Source organism: Typopeltis vanoorti, chromosome 19, assembly GCF_054136105.1.
Source record: "Typopeltis vanoorti isolate ZY-2024b chromosome 19, IOZ_Tvanoo_1.0, whole genome shotgun sequence".
NCBI lineage: Eukaryota > Metazoa > Arthropoda > Arachnida > Uropygi > Thelyphonidae > Typopeltis > Typopeltis vanoorti.
Genome location: NC_143567.1, coordinates 49678317 through 49698110, shown reverse-complemented (window position 1 = coordinate 49698110; position 19794 = coordinate 49678317). Strand labels below are relative to the sequence as shown.

Genomic DNA, 19794 nt, shown 5'->3' with positions numbered 1-19794 from the left:
GAGACTACAGCGAAGAAATACCTTATATTCTTTAGTTAAGACTAGAAAAAAAAAGAATAATAATGTTACAATAAGAGAAAACACTTTAAGGGATATTTATACATTTTTATTTTTTTCCTTATAGAGCAACAGGACTCTATACCTGGTCACTGATGATCTGAAGATAAGAACATATATCTATAATTAAATTTAAAATGTAGTGTAATAGTCAGTATTTGTTAAGGTGGACTTCCAGTAAAATCTTGTAAATTCACTAGGTAACTGGGGGATCTGATAATAGCAAAATAAAGTAAATTGGACCACAATACTATCTGATGGCATGTATATTCAAGAATATACAAGTAGACTACCCATTAAAAGGAAAGACTTTCACAACCTCCCCTAATTCCGTGCTCTGCCATGTGGAATTTCATACTTTCTAGGATGTACGGATGTACTACAGGATATAATATATCCTAGGTTCTAGTTTACTACATTTTATATAATAAACATGCATAACTTTATTATCTAACAATGATCTGAGATAAATGCTCAGTAAGTTTAATGAATTGTTAATAATTCTTTTAGCTTGCTGTTAACATTGTATGTCACTGATTTTTGTGATTAGCACCAGTGTCTTCACTATAGGTCATTAAATATAGGTACTTAAAATAATAAAATTTTATTGGTAACTAACAGAAAGAATTATCATATAGGCCTAAATAATAATATTAAATGATTACTTGTAAACATTGAAGAAGTTAACTATTAAAGTATCGGAAGTAGAGAATAAATAAAACTAAACTAAAGAGACACTTTTTTTTCTCAAAACCTTCTTCATACATTACTTTATAGCCTCAACCTAGTTCAGGAAGAGTACCAATTACCTCAGTTCCCCCACTCCAACAAAGTACTCCATACTCAACAGCACAACCTTCCTTATCTTGGAATCGAAGTATGTCAGTTGATCAAACCCCAAGGAGGAATGGCCAATTACCAGATCACACAGGTAAAAAAAAATAAAATAAGAAATATAATAATATAATGTCTACATAACTTCATGGTTCCATGATGCTAGATCAACAGAAAAAAAAGGCTATAGGTTTAATTCTAGTTGCCAACTAGAATCAAACCTATTAGGAATATTAGGAATTCTTTCTAAGCTTTTTCAGCCAATTCCCAAATTTGTCAGTCTTTGGTACAGCATATGTTTGTAATCTTTTGTGGATGGAATGTATGGTTTTAACCTTACAACTCAAAAAATAAACCACGAACATCATACTACTCGGATTAAGAACATGAGCTAAAAGTAGTTCTCTTCCATAATCTCAACATCTTTAATTTAAACATGCTAACAAGAAATGCACTCAACTAGCATAATGATGAAAGAAAAGGTGCAGTCAGTCTGCCAAACAATTTCTTAAACTTTATAAGTTTTTGTTTAATGTGAATCACATCAAATGTAAATTTATTTTTCTTCCTTCACACTGAAATCAGTGCTATATATAGGCCGTCCCTGGGTTACGGAAGACCCGACTTATGCCGTTCCATACTTACGAATGGGCTCCCTCCCATAAGGATAATTAATAATTAAATCAGTGGTTTCCAAATAGTGCCGCATGAAATATTCCAATATTTTCGCTGAAATAACTGCACCAACTACGCACTGCAACTGTCAGCTGGGCCATTTTCTGATTCTGGGCACCATGAAAAAATCTTGATATACTAAGAGTGCCATGAACCGCAAAAGTTTTTGAACTGCTGAATTAAATTAATAACTTGGGAAATAGTTTCTTCTGCGCATGTAAACAAACCCATATGTATGAGTTTGTTTTTACGCTCTGTTTGTTTGAATTAAGAGAAAGAGCACAATAATTTCTGTAACATATTATTAATACAGGAATATTATTATCATCATTATTATTACACTATTATTATTGCCACATATGAGCCATTATAGTATTGTTATTATTATTATTATTACGTATATGCACTGTTCATCAGGGATCCGAGTTACGTACAAATCCGACTTAAAGACGTTCTCAGGAACGTATCTCGTTTGTAATCCAGGGACTGCCTGTACTGTTGTCCCGCATCTAGGAAAAGAGACCAAAGGCCAACAATATCTTGCGCTATCTGGCTCCAGACCTGAGAAATAGAAATCTTTTGTTTCATAGATACACAGCAATCAGCATTCATTATAATAAATTATGGAGATAGCTACTGTGTTGGAGTAATAACTTCAGTTTAGCAAAATAAGTTTTGCTCTTCATATGAAAGTTGGTCATCATGTGGAGTATATATATATACAAGGGTGGCTTGTCTATAGGGGCAGGGCCCCACCTATATTTGTATAACTAGCCCAATAATTGTAGTTTTAAAAGATATGTTTCTTGTAATTATTATTTTTTGATCTATTTCCAACACGTTTTATTGTTTAATAAAAAAATTACTGTAGTATTTTGTGGCAATGTTGTATAATGTAACTTGGTATGGTCTCTGGGGCCAGCCACGGCTGGTCCTATTTTATACGTGTAGAACACAGGGCATGCATGAGGCAAGTGCACTAGTGATTGTGTTTGTTTATCGGGCGCAACGTTTATCTTGGGGCCAGTTTAGTCTGGCCTAGTCACTGCGTTTGTACGTAAATAGCAGGCGATTCTTTCATTGTCTTATTATTTATTCTCGTTGTTGATCTGTTTTATTGTTTTTAGTGTGTTTAATTATTGTTGTCGTTTTTTGTTATATTTTTATTACGTCCATAAACAATACATTTTAACTATGAACAAAATCGATAGTTTATTGGAAAAACGTTTCTCGTTATTTCTCAGAATCTTGGAAGTTTCGACATTGATTTATAAAATAAATAATAGAAATAATAACTTTTGTTTTAACACTTGAAAAATGAAAACATTTTGCAGGGAAGCCAGTTGGAGTTGAACCAGCGTCTTTGGATTTCCGGTTCACTGCTCTAGCCCATTGAGGTTTTTTGTTCTAGTCCGTTGAGCTATGCCCACAACTACAAATCTTTCGAGTTTTCGCGTTATTAATACGTTAAGCCTGTATATGTTACGTCCTAACAATTTTAAAAAATTAATAGCTCAATGCATCAATAGATTCTGACTAAACATTATTGTAATAGAAATAATAACTATAAATCAATAATAGAACCCACTATATAAATATAAAAAAATTAAGTTGTTTTTGGCCCCTGGCCCCACCTGTTTCTATTGTCACCAGCCACCACTGTGTATATATATATACATATATATACATACATATACATATATATATACACACACACACACATATATATATATATATATATATATATACACATATACACACACACATACAAACTGTTATATCTAACAGTTTATAGATATACAAGCCAATATATCTATTGACTTGGAGTAGACAGTGAAGGATAGGCTACCTGAGGGAAGATGTGTAAGTATATCCAGAAAAGGAAGTAAGTTTTGGTTTTCAATCACAATGGTAAATTGTATGTATTCATGTTGTTTGTTCAGGTAGCTGAGGAAAGTGTTTAAAGATTGATGACTGTGTGGCCAGATAACAAAAATATTGTCAGTGTATCTAAGCCAAACTGTGGGTTTTAAAATAGAGGAATCTAGAGCACATTGCTCAAGTTTCCATATAAAAGTTAGCAATAGGAGGGGATAGCAGTGAGTGAGCCATGGCTGTACCTTCTTTTTATAGATAAATATTATTTTCCACACAAAGTAACTAGAATGTGGTATGTGCACAAGCATAACTTCTGTATCAACTTTCATACAAAAAAACTCACTGTTAATTGACTGAAAAACTTAACTTTTTCTTTTGTTGACTTTGAACTGAGCAAGAATGCTGTGAGTTCAGATCTCACAGCATTCTTACTCAAGTCTTTATACAAGGTGTGTTAGGGAAGCTTATCCCTAACGCACACATAATACCATTATATATGCATACATAAATCCTGTTCCTAAATGCTCAACCTTGAATAATATGGCTTGAACTTCCTCACATTCATAACATCAACCGCTGATCCTTTTTATTATAGATAAAAACCCAAAGTTAATTGACCAAAAAAATTTACTTTCTCTTTCATTGACTGTGACTTCAAGAATATTGCAAGTTCAAATGTTGCAGCACTCTTGCTCGGGTCTTTATAAAAAGTGCCCTCTTTTTAACCTTGAATAATACAGCTTGAGCTTCCTCACCTTTATAACATCAACTGCTCATCCTTTTTTTTTTTTATTATGGATATATAATAAAATTACATTTTATAATTAAATGCCTTATCAATCACTATTGATAAGGCATGAATGTCCAAATGAATACTATATCAATATCAATTTACAATAATATCCATAACATGTACCTTACCAGTTACTTAATCACTAATTAACTTATCACTGATATTCAAAACTCAGAGTAAATGAAAGAATAATTAGCACCATAATACCAGCTAATCAACAACTCACCAGAAGACAGTTATTAGAATAATTCTTTTTAATCCCAATATGATTAAAATGTTCATAGTGATTACATAAACTAGTCATTCTATACTGACACAGTTTTTTATTTATTTTATCTCTCTTTATTTCTTACTCTTATTCTTTACCACCTGTCACTCTATGCATATCCTCCGACCTTAGTCCAGTAGGAGTAGGAATATGAATTTGATCTAGCCATCTTCCATGGGCCTTCCTCTTCCTCTAGATTCTGGAATTTTGCTCTGCATGAAGAGTTCTTCAGTGTTCTCTCCCTCTCTTCTTGAAATGTGTCCAAAATAGCTAAGGATTCTTCTCTCCACCATGTTGTTGCAGGGACTGATTTCAAGATTCAGTTGAACTCTGATACTCAGATTACTTCTCTTCTCTGTCCAAGGAACTCGAATCCTTTTCCTGATCTTGAAAGGAAATCTTCTTAGTTTGCTCATTCATTGTCCAAGATTCTAAGATATAACAAACCACAGAGTAGACTAGGGATCTGACAAGTCTAATCTTTGTGTTGATAAATAGTTTTCTATTTTTCTAGACATGGGTCATTGCAAATCTTGTAATTCATCTTATTTCCTCCATATGACTTCTGTTGGTAGAGCACTATGAACCCAGACAGATAAACTGATCAGTTTTATTTATGTTAAGAAGCAGTCCTTGAGTATTTTCTGGATGATTCCTATCCAAGATTCATCAGCTTGGTTTTATTGACATTAATGTTGAGTCCATATATCAAGCTGTGCCATTCCATTCTTCCAATGAGTTCATTTATGTCATTTTCTATTATTAGTACTATGCCATCAGCATATCTTAAATTATTTTCCCACATCGATTTCCAGTTTATATAGTTGAAAGCTTTTGTGTAGTCAATAAAGTATAACTAAGCAGGGCTATTGATTTCTCTTTATTCCTCAATAAAGTGTTTGAGATTTAAGATCTGATCTCTGGTACCTCTTCCCTTCATGAATCCAACCTGTTTCTAAAGAGATATGAGCCTTCAGTTGATTATTAATTCTTTCTTTGATAATATAGATCATGATTTTACTTTTACTTGCATTTGAGATTAACACTATTGTTCTATAGTTTCACATTTCTTGGTGCTTTTTTCTTAATAGATTGGTGTATAAGGATTGTCTTTACCCAGTCTATTAGTCAGATGCCAGTAGCCCAAATTTCATTACATTATCTCAGCATTACTTCAATTCCTGCTCTGCCCATACTCGTTATCCTCTTGGTTATTCCATAATTCATATGATGTGGCATTTTTGCATGTATAAGCTTCAGGAATTTTAGTAAGTTTTTTTTTAATGATATGAAAGATCACAGGACCTATAACAACTAGAATGCCACATGTGGGTGATTAAGGAGAAAGAAGTAGCCTATTAATATGTTTCTTAAAGAGTTGGAGGTTATACTCAGTGAGAAAAATAATATGGAGGAGATTATTCCAAATAATTGAGGTGAATGGAATGAATGATGATGATAAGAAATTTGTTTAGTATGTTTGGAATTGGACAGTGTATTAGTGTTTCCCAGTGGCTGCTCTAGTTCTTACATGATAGGAATGGTAGCAGGCAATTCAGAGGAGCAATGCCTATGAAGTAACTACAGCACAGAAATACAGTGCCTATGGAAAAGTGACTGAAGGAAGTCTGTGAGAGAGGGAAGGTCACCTATTAAATGGATTATCATCTTCTGTATATTATCAAGCATTCTTAGAAAGGTTTTGGGTGCACCACCCCAAATGTGGGAACAATATTCCAAGGTTGGTTGGATCTCATCATCATCACGTATAAGGATTTAGGGAATAGGCCTAAATCCTTTTTAAGGATTTAGTCCTGTTCTGGCCTTAGAAGTCATTGTTGAATCTATTTAGAGGACGTCCTGGTTTTCTTTTTCCTAATGGTTTATAATTTAAAACTTGTTTTGGTAATCTTTCTGTTTTCATTCTTTCAACATGTTCCATCCATTTATGTTTATATATTTTTATTTTTTCTATTATTGTTGGATCTGAGACTTAGGTCCAAGTGTTAGGAGTCGAGAGGAAGGAAAATAATGTTTTGAATGGAAAAGAAAATCAATCTTTATGGAGGCTGAGGAGGCTATGTATATAACATGTTTGTGATAGGATAAACTGGGCTTGACAGTCAACCCAAGAAGAGAAAGCTGATCTTGAAAGGAAATTGAAACATAAAAACTAAGCTCTGCCTTATTACCTGCAAAAAAGTTCCTGTTTTTCCCATTTGAGGATGTTGAGGAAATCAGTGTTTATAAGCCCACTAGTTATGGAAGATCTCAAGGCTTTTATCATTTGAGTACTACAGGATTTCTCAAATGTGGAAGAGGAATGAAAAGTATCGTCATCAAAACTGTGAATAGATTTGAAATCAAAGAGAGAGAAGGTCATTGATGTAAATGAGGAATTGCATGGAGAGTACGTAATCCTGTAATAATCCAGCATTGATAGAGGAAGTGTAATGAGAGGAAGGCATCCACCATGACACACATTGAATGACCAGTGAGGAAGCTGGTGATCCAATCACAGAGTGGAGGGAGGCCATAAGATGGTAACTTGTTCTGGAGGCTTTGATGCCAGACACCATTGAATGCCTTTGAAATATCGAGAGCAACAACATGAGTTTCTCCAAATCTTTCCATGGCTTGTGTCCAAAAGTGGATGAGATTGACGAGGAAGTCAGCTGTAGGAAGAGAATGGTGGAATCCCTATTGGTGATCATTATTTAATTTATTAGTCTCCAAGTAATGAAGAAGCTGGTTGTTGATAATCTTTTCCATCACTTTTGAACATACTCAGGTCATAGCAATGGGATGATTGTTAGATGGCTGACTTTCGTCTCCCTTTTTTGGGCACAGGCTGTATGTAGGCCTGCTTCCATGCTGTTGAGTAGATGCCAGTAGAATATGATAGCTTATGTAGGATAAAAGATGAGACACAAGTTTTGAGCATAGCTGGAGGAATAACATCTGGACCAGGAGCATTATTAGCATCGAGATTAATCAGGGTTTTCCTGATCTCTTTCTGGTGAAAGTTCAGAGGAAGCATGCAGTAGTTAGCTTGTATTGGTGCAAGAGGTGATTTGTCCTGATAATCCAAGCAAGAGATGGAGGGAAAAAACTGATGCTGAGAAGTCTGCCTTTTCCTTGGGTGAGGTTACCATGGTACCATCAGGATGCAAGCGAGGTGGGAATAGGGAAGGGCATAAGTTATGCCAAACAGCCTTAGCAAGGGACCAGAAAGCCGGACTGCCAGTTGAGTAGGAAGAAAGTTTATTGCATTTCATTCTTCCTCGATAACTTTTTTTACACTTGTTTCTGGCTGTTGGGTAAACTGAATAAGAAGCTGCAGTTTTTAATTCAAGCCGTTGAACATATGGTGTGTAGACTACAGAGGCACATTTTTGACAACCAGGGCTTGGATACAGGTTGGGAGTTTGCATTGGAGTGGGGAATGAAGGTTTTCATTCCCCACTTTTAGTTAGTTATTAGCTCACTAATTAGTTATTAGCTCATTGTAGATGTTTGGATCAGGAATACAAAAGTAGCAATCTGACAATGGAAAAGAAGCATAAAAATTCTAGAGGTCATCCCAGTTGACACAGTCATAGTGTCATGGGGTATGAGGCTGAAATTGACTGGATAAACTGTAGAGAAAGAGACTTGAATATGATTGCTGTCAGAGTTGGCAAGGGGAGAGCAGACATCCACTAGATTTGGAGGGAGAGCTAGTTAAGAAAAGATCCAGAGTGTTGGAAAATGATGACGATTGGTATTCTGGTTGGTAGGGTAACTATTAGTGATAAGTTATGACTGATGGCAAATATTCATCTTCCCTTTTAGCTTAATCTGTTAAGTTGGAGTAGGGGAGCCAGTTTATGTTATGGATGTTAAAGTTCCTAGAAAAACAATTTCACAATTGCGGAATTAGTTGGTATGAAATAAATTTGAAATAAAAAATATTAAATAAAAAGCACATGTTTCTCTCTTTTTGCAGATTGTATCATGCAGGATGTAGTTGGTACAGTTGAAGTGGGCTGTAGTTGTGGAGGAGATGCATTTGGCATTCTGTTAGGAAAAGTAGATCAGATTTTGATATCTGTAAGTGGTAGTGTATATTACTGATGTTTGTACTGATATCTCAAATGTTGATGAAATGGATGTGGAATTGTTTTTTATTGGAAGAAATTTTGGTATTATTTTTTGGAATGGTGATAGGGTTTGCATATTTTTATTATTTTGCATATCCATTGGCAGGCTTGCTCTTTAGAGTTTTTAAATGGACCTTGACATCAGCAATCAGCAGTTGTTGATCTGATCCACATTCTGCTGCATGACAAGTCTGAGTTTTGTACCATAGTTATCCATCTATTTCTAATCATTATATAGTCTATTTCATTTCTAAATCTGTCTCCAGGGGATCTACAGGTGTGTGTACAGTTTTCTCTTATGTTGTTGGAAAAATGTGATCATGATAGACAGTGCATTCTCAGTGCAAAAATCTGTTACCTTTTTGCCTCTCTGATTTCTAATACCAAGTCCATACCTCTCCTACACTCTTCTGCAATAACTTAATGAATTGGAATGTAAGACATGAAAATTAGTTAAACATAATACAGATTTAACTTATATAAATATTTTATTGGCATAAAATTTTTGTCCTAGTATCAAGGGCATCTTCAGTATGACTTTCAGATTAAACAAGAAACTGGTAGATTCAACTATGAAATGTGTGAACTGCACATACATGATATAGATTGTCATGGTCTAAATACATCATGGTTCTAGTAAAAATAAAAATAACTTTAACATTTAAGAGATTTAAATAATAATAATAATTAAAATAAATAAAAATTAAATTGCAGGCATAAACTTCTGTGGCTAATTGGTTCAAAAGATATATTTCAGTGATTACACCACATTTTTTATTATTCAGTTATACAAAATACTGAAATAATATTGAGAGTTTATTTTTCACTTGGTTAGACTATAATAAGTTTAGTTTAATCCTTTATCCAAGTGTGAGCAAACAAAGTTTGTGCCTGAAAGTATCTTCAGGACTGGGGTAAGGTAGTGCAACACCAGGAAACTTGTTGCAAAGGCGGAGAAAGCTCTCATTATCTCCCATAATGCAAAGCACATCTCCTTGCAGATATGTGTAATGCTATGCATTAAGGCAAGGCTCACTACCCATACCGGTTTCGACCTTTATTGAGGTCTCGTCAGTGGGAGCCAGGCCCCCAGGCACGCTTGGATAAAGGATTAAACTAAACTTATTATACTGAAATAATAGTTCTCTACAAGTTTCATAAATTGTAGGATTTACGTCTTCAGGGGTTAAATAGTATAACTTAAAGTTTAAACAAGAGAATTAATAAATACAAATCATAACCATCTGGCTATTCATAAACTCAAATAACAGAATGCAGATATAAAACGTTATTGACGTTGAACAATACTGGACGATGTCACGTGTTCTCGTTCATACAGTCCGAGCTCAGATTGAGGTAGATTTTTTATTAGAGCTTACCACACTTGATGGAGAATTAAATCTTGGTTTTTATTGCATTGGGTTGGGTTTTTCAGCATATTAGCAGCTTCTTTAAATTTTCTTATATAACTGTTGTTTTATATGTATGACATCGTTGTTTTTTGCCAGAGTACAGCATGTCCACTGGAAGTGGTATGGAAAGCAAGACCCGTTTTTTGTTCTCTTTTGTATTGTACGTCTTTTTGGTGTTCAGCCATGCGTATTTCTCCAGATCTTCCTGTCTGTCCTACGTAACAAATCCTGCAAGAGCAATGGATTTTGTAGACTCTTGGTTTTTTAAGAGGATGATTAAAAATTAAATTAATTATGGAACTTGTGAAGGAAAATTATTTCCCATCAGAGGAATAATTTAAGCACATTGCTTCTGTTCTAAGAGATCATTACTTTTATGGAGAACCTTAGTTTTCTTCCAAAGGATTCAGCATCTGATATATTTCAGACATTTCCAAGTGGGTACTGTTGATACACACTTTGAAATGACTGAAATCTCCCATTCCATTTTCTCTTGCATGTTAGGCTTCTCAGTGGAGGTTGTATAGAGAAGATCAGTAATTGTGAATACTTTTTTCGATGTTACAAAGGTGGTATCCATTTTGTTGCATCAAGACTAACAGTAAAAATCTTTTGTAAAGTTTATCTCACCACTCTGATAGGAGTGGTGAGATAAACATCATTCACATAGCTGACTCAAAGTGATAGCTAAGGTTGTATAGTTACGAATCCTATGGAGGAGAAGGAAGATTTCACACAACACCTACAATCTGTTTGTAGATATTGTATACCTGTGGCATTGATTTTACCAAGGATGTTGAACAAAGACATGCTATTAAAGTTGACTATCAAAGTAGTTCGTTGAAAAGCACTGTCCTTGACTTGGACAAGAAAATGTGTTACATTTTTATTGAAATAAATAGGTTGAGCTAATGAGCACTTGACACTCGTGATAAAAATTTAGCAATTTTATTGGTAGGCACATCAGTAAATTAATAATGAGTATCAAAGAATGGCCATCTTTTTGGAAGACAGTTAGATTGTAGAAACAAAATTATTCCTATTCTGGTTTATGACATTATCAGTAAGGAGTTCAGTTTCTGCATCTTGCTTTTGCTTCAGTTTTAACTAATTTCTAGATAGGTAGTTTTGTCCTACCTCAGGCATAATTTTCTTTAGGACAGAACTAAAGAAGATGACTGACATGGTAGAAAAAAGTTTGAATGTGTTTAATTCAAGTACCGTCTCCAGTCTGGAGGTTGGCAGGGCAGCCATGGCTCTCTACTTATCTTATGCATCTCTAAAGATCTGTCTGGCAGTTTTGACTGTCCAGTATTCAGTGTCCTTCATCCAGTGATGTCTTGGTCAGTTCTCCTTCTCTTAACACATGTTGAGAAAATTTCATTTTCTCTTCTTGATCTCATTCAGTAATCTTCCTTTTTTGGTTTGTGCTATCAAGCACTTGTTTGTAACCTTTTCTATCCAGTTAGAGTTTGCTTCTGTACTAATTAATTTTCTCTCATAATCTGATTTTGCCTTCTTTATCATGCTGGTCACCTTTCTTGCCTGATCGTTGTACTGTTCATGAGCTAGCTGATCACCTTTCTCCTTATATACCCTCCACAACATTTTCTTTGTTTTCAGCTTATACTTAGTGGTAGGAGTTAAATGGATGAGTAATACATTTACTCTCTGGACTTTGAGTATACAGTGTGATATTGCTTCATCCAGATACCCCCTCCATTGACTATCCCCCCCATGCACTGTGAACATCCATCCCTTGCTTGTCTTTATGCCATCTAAGTGTATCATAATCACATGACTTGTAGTTCACATACATCCTTTCTCAACTGGAATTTCCACATTTTGCTACCTTTCAAGTCTAGACTATACGATCGCTTTCCCCAGTCAGAGGCAATGTAGACACCTTAGTTATGGACAGGTCTTCTGGTAGACATTTCCTAAGTAATAGAATATTAGGGACATCTGCTGAAATAATTATCAAATTTTATATTTAGTAGCATTGCATATTTATTACCCATATATATATATATATATATATATATAAGCCCTTCATATATATATAAAAACCTAGCTTATAAATCATATTTGTAAATTTAAGGACACAAAAAAACACACGTGTTGAACAGATTATTTTATTAATTACTAATAAAATAAAATTTGACGTTTCGACCCCTGTATCAAGCTCATCATCGGAAGAATACAAGTGTATAAGGAACCAAGCTACATGCTCATGCCCTGTATACCGGTAAACTAAATCTACGTAGTTAATTAATCCTTTTCCCTAGCCTGAGCTCTAGTGATAAAAAAATAAAATAAAATAAAATAATAATAATAATAATAATAAAAATAAATAAATAAATAAAAAATAATATAAAAAAATAAATACATAATATAAAAAAATAAACTGCTAATTGATAGTTCTGATTGTTATAATATGATTTCTTTCAGTTGCTGTTGAATGTTACAAACACTTCACCAGGTTGTCTTCTTGTAGTGGGATTTTTCTATGGCTAGTTTAGGTTGTTATACAGGTTGTAGATGGGTCCTTCACGTTCTTGAAATGGTTAGGCCATCATTTTTGTTGAGATTTGGGTTGTGTTTGAGCATTTCACATGACTCTTTAAATTTTCTCTCAAACCAGGTTTTGGTGCAGTGTAGGGACTTTGTATTTTTCCAATTAATTCTATGGTATGTTTGGAGTGCGTGGTCAGAAAGGCTGGTTTTTCCAAAATGGAGGTATTTAATGTGTCGTTTGTGTTCATCTTGTCTGATTGGGATAGTTCGCCCTGTTTCCCCTATGTATGGTGTGTTACATGTGCATTGTATTTTGTATACCCCTGGGTGGGCTAGGTGTGGAAGAGGATCTTTAGAAGAACTGAGTAGGTGTCTTAACTTATTTGGGGGTTTAAAGGTGGTTTTAATGTTGTATTTGCATAGTGTTCTATATGTTGTTTCAGAAATGCCTCTAACATAAGGAATGGCAATAGCATTCCTGAAATCTTTTTTGTTCTTACTGTATCCATTTTTTATAAATGTTTGGTTGATGATCTTGTATTTCTGGTTTAGAGCCTGTTCATTAGAACAAATAGTTAGAGCTCTGCTTTTAAGGGTGCTTATGACACCTAGTTTTTGTGTTGGGTGGTGGTAAGAATTTTTGTGTGTATTGGCTTGTGTGTGTGTGTAGGTTTGCAGTAAACTGAGAAGGAGAGACAGCCAGAGGGAAGACGTGTGATAAGTGTGTCTAGGAAAGACGCACTAGGAAAGTGTGTCTTTCAAAAACAACTCTCTTCCTAGGAAAGGAAGAGAGTTGTTTTTTTTTTTCATTTCAATGGTGAATTGGATACATTTGTGTTGTTTGTTTAGGTGGCTAAGGAATGTATTTAGAGCTTCGCGGCCGTGGGGCCAAATGGCAAAAATATCGCCAACGTATCTGAGCCAAATTTTTGGCTTTAGACATGCTGTCTCTAGAACACGTTGCTCAAAGTCCTCCATATAAAAGTTAGCTATTGGGGGGGGGGGGGGAGTGGTGAGCCCATGGCTGTACCTTCTTTTTGAAGATAAAAATTGTTTTGCCACCCGAAATATCTGGAGTGGAGTATGTGGGCAAAGAGGGCCATGATGTCATGTGGAAATATGTTCTGTAGGAGCAAGATAGTGTCATTGATTGGGACATTGGTGAAAAGGGAAGTTATGTCAAAGCTGACTAATAAATCTTGGTCGTTAAGTGTAATGTTTTTAATTTTATTAATGAAATGTTGTGTATTTTTTATGTAGGAAGGGGACTGACCTACCAATTCCTTGAGTGTGGCCACTAATTTTTTGGCTAAGAGATAATTTGGGCTGTCAATTCCTTCAACAATCGGACATAGCGGTGTGCCTGGTTTGTGTATTTTTTGCACGGGCATAATGAGGTATTAATTTTTTTGTTGTTTCTTCGGGCCATGTGTGGACGGATGTGATTAATTCAGTTGTTTTTTTCTTTTTGTTACGTTTTGTGGGGTTGTAGTTTACCATTTGGTAGGTGTTGTGGTCCGATATTAAATGGTTCATTTTTTTCAATGTATGTTGTATGGTCTAAAAGGACAGTGGCATTGCTTTATTTGCTTTCGTGATTATAATGTCTTGGTTATTTTTAAGGATTTAAGGGCCAGATTTTCGGTTTTGTTTGAATTTAGTATACATTTTATCAGCCAAAATGGTGGGGAGGGATCTTAAACCTCTCTCGATATGATACACGATATCAAGTTTGACCTCGGAGCAATGGCGTAGTTCAAACCTTTCTTTAGCAGCGAGAGTTCACCTTGGGTGAGATTGTGGTTTGATTGGTTGATAACCAAGCAGTGGTCAGATGGTGGTTGGTTGCTCCTAACTTTGTTTGTGGGCGATTGGCTGTTCCTTTCGTTATGGCGTCTTGATGGTCTTGTGCTTTTCTGTTCTTGTAGGACTTGAAATTTCATTACTAATTTTTCTTTGCTTTTCAGCTTATAAAATTGCTTGGTATCTTTAACATAATATAACACACACATATATATACATATATACATATATAGGAATAGCTTGTATAGCATGGTTAATTGGTTCCAAGAAGCATCCGCACTATGCAAAACCGCATTGTTCGAGGTCTATTTATAAAAGTTTTCAATTTAATTTGTTTATTACAAAAATTTAGGGTAATAAAAATGTTTATAAATGAAAAAACAAATGTTATTTTTATTAACCAATAAAATAACTAATAATAACTAAATAACAAATAAAATCCTTTTAAACTGATATAAAAGTTGTAGAAAACAAAACAAATATTGCTTCAATTTTAGCGTACAGTAATTTACTTTTTTACTAAAGTAGTCTTTAGTGTTCGTTGAACCATCCTTGTCTTATTTGTCTCTTCAAGTACTAGATCTCTGTAGCATTTGATGGCATTATTGAGGCTTTGTCTCACTTTGATGCTTCTTTCCAAATTTGGGTCGGCATTTATGAGAAAGTCGAAAGCTTCGTCGATTTTTCTCACAAAAGTTGAAAGGTCAGAAAAGGAAAATTCTTCAACCATGACATCAGTGGGGTCATCTTCGTCTTCTTCTGCTTCATAGGCTCGTTGTTGTTTTCCAACTCCAAAAGGGTTTCATCATCCAGATCATTTGAATGAGAATCAATACATTCGTTCACATTGTTACAATCTAAACTTGTAAAACCAAGATCTTTGCCCATCTGCACAATTTCTGTTGAGATTTCCTCTTTCTGTGTTGCAAAGGCAACAAAGTCCTTTGAACAATGCAGCAAGATATTATGCCATACAGCTCTCATGTTGCTTTGAGTCACCTCTTGATTCATAAATATTTTGAATGGCATCTTTTATGTTAAATTTCTTCCAAAATTCACTCAAAGTCCAAGAATCTTCTTCTGCTGCAGCTTTAATAGCTTGAGGAAAAGTTCGTCTTAAATAGTAAGCCTTGAAAGTGGAGATAACGCTTTGATTCATTGGCTGCAGAATTGATGTTGTGTTTGGAGAAAAAAAATGAATCTTGACATTTTCATCTAAGTCAGTCAATAGAGTGGGATGGCCTGGCTCACTGTCTAATAAAAGCAAAATTTGAAAGGAATATCATTCTTTTTACAATAGCTTTTAACTTCAAGGCAAAAAAACAAGTTTTAAACTAGTCTTCGAAAATTGAATGAGTCACCCACGCTTTTTTATTCGAACGCCAATGAACAGGTAAATTGTTCTTTATAAAGCCCTTAAGAGCTCTTGGGTTTTCCTCCCCGTACACTAACAGTGGCTTCAATTTTAAATCACCTGATGCATTACAAATGATAATGATAATAAAACTTAGTAAAAGTGTCAATCAGTCTTTTGACACTTTATACCAGCTTGTGTTTTTTCCTTCTCTGCTAGAAATGTGCACGATGGCATTCTTTTCCAGAATAAGCCAGTCTCGTCAGCATTAAAAATTTGATCATCTGTGTAGCCTCCCTTCTCAATAGGCTCCTTCAATTCATTGGGAAATAATTCTGCAGTTTTAGTGTCAGCACTTTCGCTTTCACCTTGGATTCTTACGTTATGGAATCCCATATGCTTTTTGAAAATGTAGAACCGCCCATGACTTGCTATAAAAGTTTTATTGGTTGTACCTCCTTCATTTTCGCTTTCATTTTCTTTTATTTTGTCATATAAACTTGTTGCTTTTGCCTGGAATATCATTTGACTCAAAGGAATATTTTTCTGATTACAATCTTCAATCCAGATCATTAGAAGGCGTTCCTTATTTTTCATTGTAGAAGATCGATTTTTTGTGATCACTTTTGACATATAAGAAGCGGTGCTCATTCCATGTTGTTTAATCTTTTCTTTGCTCTGAATAATTGTTCGTACAGATGACTCATTCATTGAATTCTCACGTGCTATTTTAGCAAGCGAAGCACCATTCTCGTGACATTTTATAATTTAAAGTTTCTTCTCTAATGTCAACCACTTGCATTTTTTTGTTACTCCAGCAGTGTCTTCTTTGTTTTGCCTTTTTTCACTCATACTTAAAAAATATTAAATATTAATATTAACGTAAATAATAAAATGCCGCGGAGAAAGAACATGTCTATGTGAGAGCCATTCGAATAACTACTGCATAAACATGGCTCTCGACTGTCACTTGCGGCACCTGGGAGTCACCGGTCAGTGTTGACAATGTTAGTGTAATAATAAAAACCGCATTAGACCAAAACCCACATTGTTCAAAACCATGCTATACAAGGTATTCCTGTATATATATCCAACTAGATGTGAGCTGCACACATAGTGTGAGTAGCTTCAAGCAGTCTGTGGATCCTGTCTCTCTTTCTCAGAAAATATCAACATTTGAAAAATTTGTACACCTAACGTAGACAGCAGTAATGAATTTTAGTATGATTTTTGTTTTAAATATAAAATTTGTTGAGTAAATAAAGAATAATGTTTTCTGAGTTTAAACTCAATAAAATTTTATTGTTGGCAGGTACCGGAGCAGCCCGAGTTGGAAACTTGTTTCACATGGCAGGAAATCTTGGTAAAGCAGTAGGAACTTTAGTAACTGTGATGACTGATGATGAGGGTAGTGGTTCGGACAATGAACCAAAGCATTGACAGCAACTATAACATATCATTTATATGTTTACATTTCATATAGCATTCTACAGAGAACTTTACAGAGGACCTGAGCTAGCCAGGTCCTCTGCTGAAGGAACATTTGGACATCGAATAGCATTTTGTGTATGTATGTATATGCCATCCACCTTCATCATATCATGAAAACTCTGCTCCAGGAACAGTGCCGTGAAACTGGAGCATCTCAAATTGGGAGTGACAGGATAACTGGTTTTCTGCAATGGCCCAGTCCTGTGAAGGTGATTTAATCCCAATAAACTAGAAACAAAGCCTTTTCTTGTTATTGGCCTCCGTTTTAAAAATAGGAGAGCATTTCAGAAAAAAAAAAAAAAAAATTAAAAAGAAGCTCATCTTCCACTTTGTGTACTTTTTTAAAAAAATAGTTTGTTGTTTAATATGGAAACCTTTGTGCTTGTCCATTGTAGTAGGAAGGGATGTTGAAAATAGCTGTTAAAAGCTTTTATTTTTGACACTTTAAATTTTCTTGTGATTTTACAATGGTTTGGTAACTTTTGACAGAATATTGAATATATATATATATATACATATATATAGCAGATAATGTTAGGAAATTTAGGGCATAAAACTAGGTAAAATGTTATGTACCTGACTATTAAATAGTGCTTGGTGCATACCCTGCAGTTATTTGCAATGCTGTGTGAGAAACTGGATATCAGAGCAGGCAAAGATGAAAATCTAAATTTTTGTTTCTCTGAATTCATGACATATCTAAAAAAAGAAACCTCTGAAGTGATACTGTAATGTAATGTTATATTGTTATATTCTTTATGGAATAACTGATCAATTGTTATAATCTTTTACTGTTCAAAAAAATAGAAACAAACACATGTTGATAATTTATGTATATGAGGATACACACTTTTAGATTCAATGTAACAACTGACAATTTCTTCTTACTGAAAATGTACATTTGGAATTTATTTTTTATTTTATTGTTTTTTTTTTTTAATTTGTTAAATTTAGTTTTAAGAGTCATGTTATCGAATGTAAGGAGTAATGAATTGCATTTTAGTAAAAAATATATTTTTAATTCACAACCTGAATGTTATCTTAACATGAAATTTCTGTTAATTTTAAAAATGCATATCAGCCATTCAAATTGTTGTGAAATGAGTTCTCATTCATAGTACAAAAACTTTTCTTCTCTTAATGCAGAAGGTAAGGCATGTACACGTTTTACACCTACCATTTTAATATTTTTTATTTATTTCAAACAGTTTAAAGTACTTGTTCTAAAAAATATGTTGAAAAAGATAGTTTTAAAATAGGCATCAAGTAACTTGTTGATATATGTGGACCAGATGGTTGCAATTTTTTTTTTTTTTTTTTTTTTTGTTACCCTATACATGGTGCATCTTGAATAGAAAAAGGTTAAAAGACTTGAAATGACCAGCATATTCCTACTACAAATATCCTTCCTGCTAGCCTCTTGTCTTTCTCTCTCTCTCTTTCTCTCCCTATCACCTTTCCTTCATCAGCAAAAAGTAGCACAGCAAGTAATTACATTCTTGTACAAATTTCACAATTTTCCAAACCTACTGTCATTTTTGTATACAAATTCCACTGCCACATTAAGTTGCTCATACTCATGTTTCGTATTACATTTGGGTATTTGTGTGACACTGAGCAAGTTACAGTTCTTTGTGTCCTTTTCTACCATTCTAGTTGAAAAGTTTTCTCTTTCCACTTCTCTAACTTTCCCATGATGCCACTGCTCTGTAGTTGGAAATAGTCATTGCATTAGGGTTAGTAATGGGTTATCCATCACTCTATAAATTAGAATTGCCAATTTTGTATGCTTCATCTTTTTTTATTTTATTTTATTTTATTTGGATTTTTCAAACTCCAGTGTGCAACTGTTGCCTCACCATTCATATCACCACTCAAACTGTGAATACCATAGTTGATAATTTTGACATGCCTACTTCTTGTTGAAGATTTTAAATGTTCTAGTAGACAGTGGTCTGTTGCTAGTGTTGTCATGTCAATCGCATGTGTTTGTGTACTCTGTTGTTGTAAAATGCTTTCCCAGACACTAGACATTGTTATAAGGCATGCTGCAGCAATAAGAAATAAAAAAAAAAGAAAAAAAATTTAAATGGACTGATGTGGTATTTCAATTTTATTTTGACAATACTATACACAACACCTGCTAATTTTGAATCATACACTGCTTTATAATTAAAAGCTAATAAATGTTTTATGTATCCTATTGAAGTTATAGAGATAATTAAAACAGGTGTTTTTATATGGCTTCCACCCATGAAAGGTTTGTATAAACCTATAATATACTAACACCATGGGTGGGCTAAGGATTTTTTCTCTATTTTTATTAATGTTATATATATATATATATATATAGTTTTTGTATTTTACTTCTTATTTTGAGAGTTAAAAGAACTTTAATAAAGTTATTGCAACTGACATTTTGATCCTTATGTTGGGATCATTTTCAAGAGCATACATTTAAATGATTGCCATGCAAAGCAGGAACAGACAATAATTTGTAAGTCCAAATCTGGCTCTACTTACTTTATTAGCAATATACATTTTATACACAATGTTTATAAATTATAAAT

General features: G+C 34.1%; 1 protein-coding gene across 1 annotated transcript in view; it reads left to right on the top strand.

Moving 5' to 3' along the window:
- Dys (Dystrophin) overlaps window positions 1-19318 on the top strand; it is a 923162-nt gene extending 903844 nt beyond the window's left edge. The window contains exons 71-72 of the mRNA XM_090409612.1: window positions 835-988; window positions 17046-19318. Coding sequence (XP_090265738.1) covers window positions 835-988; window positions 17046-17173 — 282 coding nt within the window. The 3' untranslated portion in view covers window positions 17174-19318. The remainder of the gene's footprint in view (window positions 1-834; window positions 989-17045) is intronic.
- The last annotated feature ends 476 nt before the right edge of the window (window positions 19319-19794 follow it).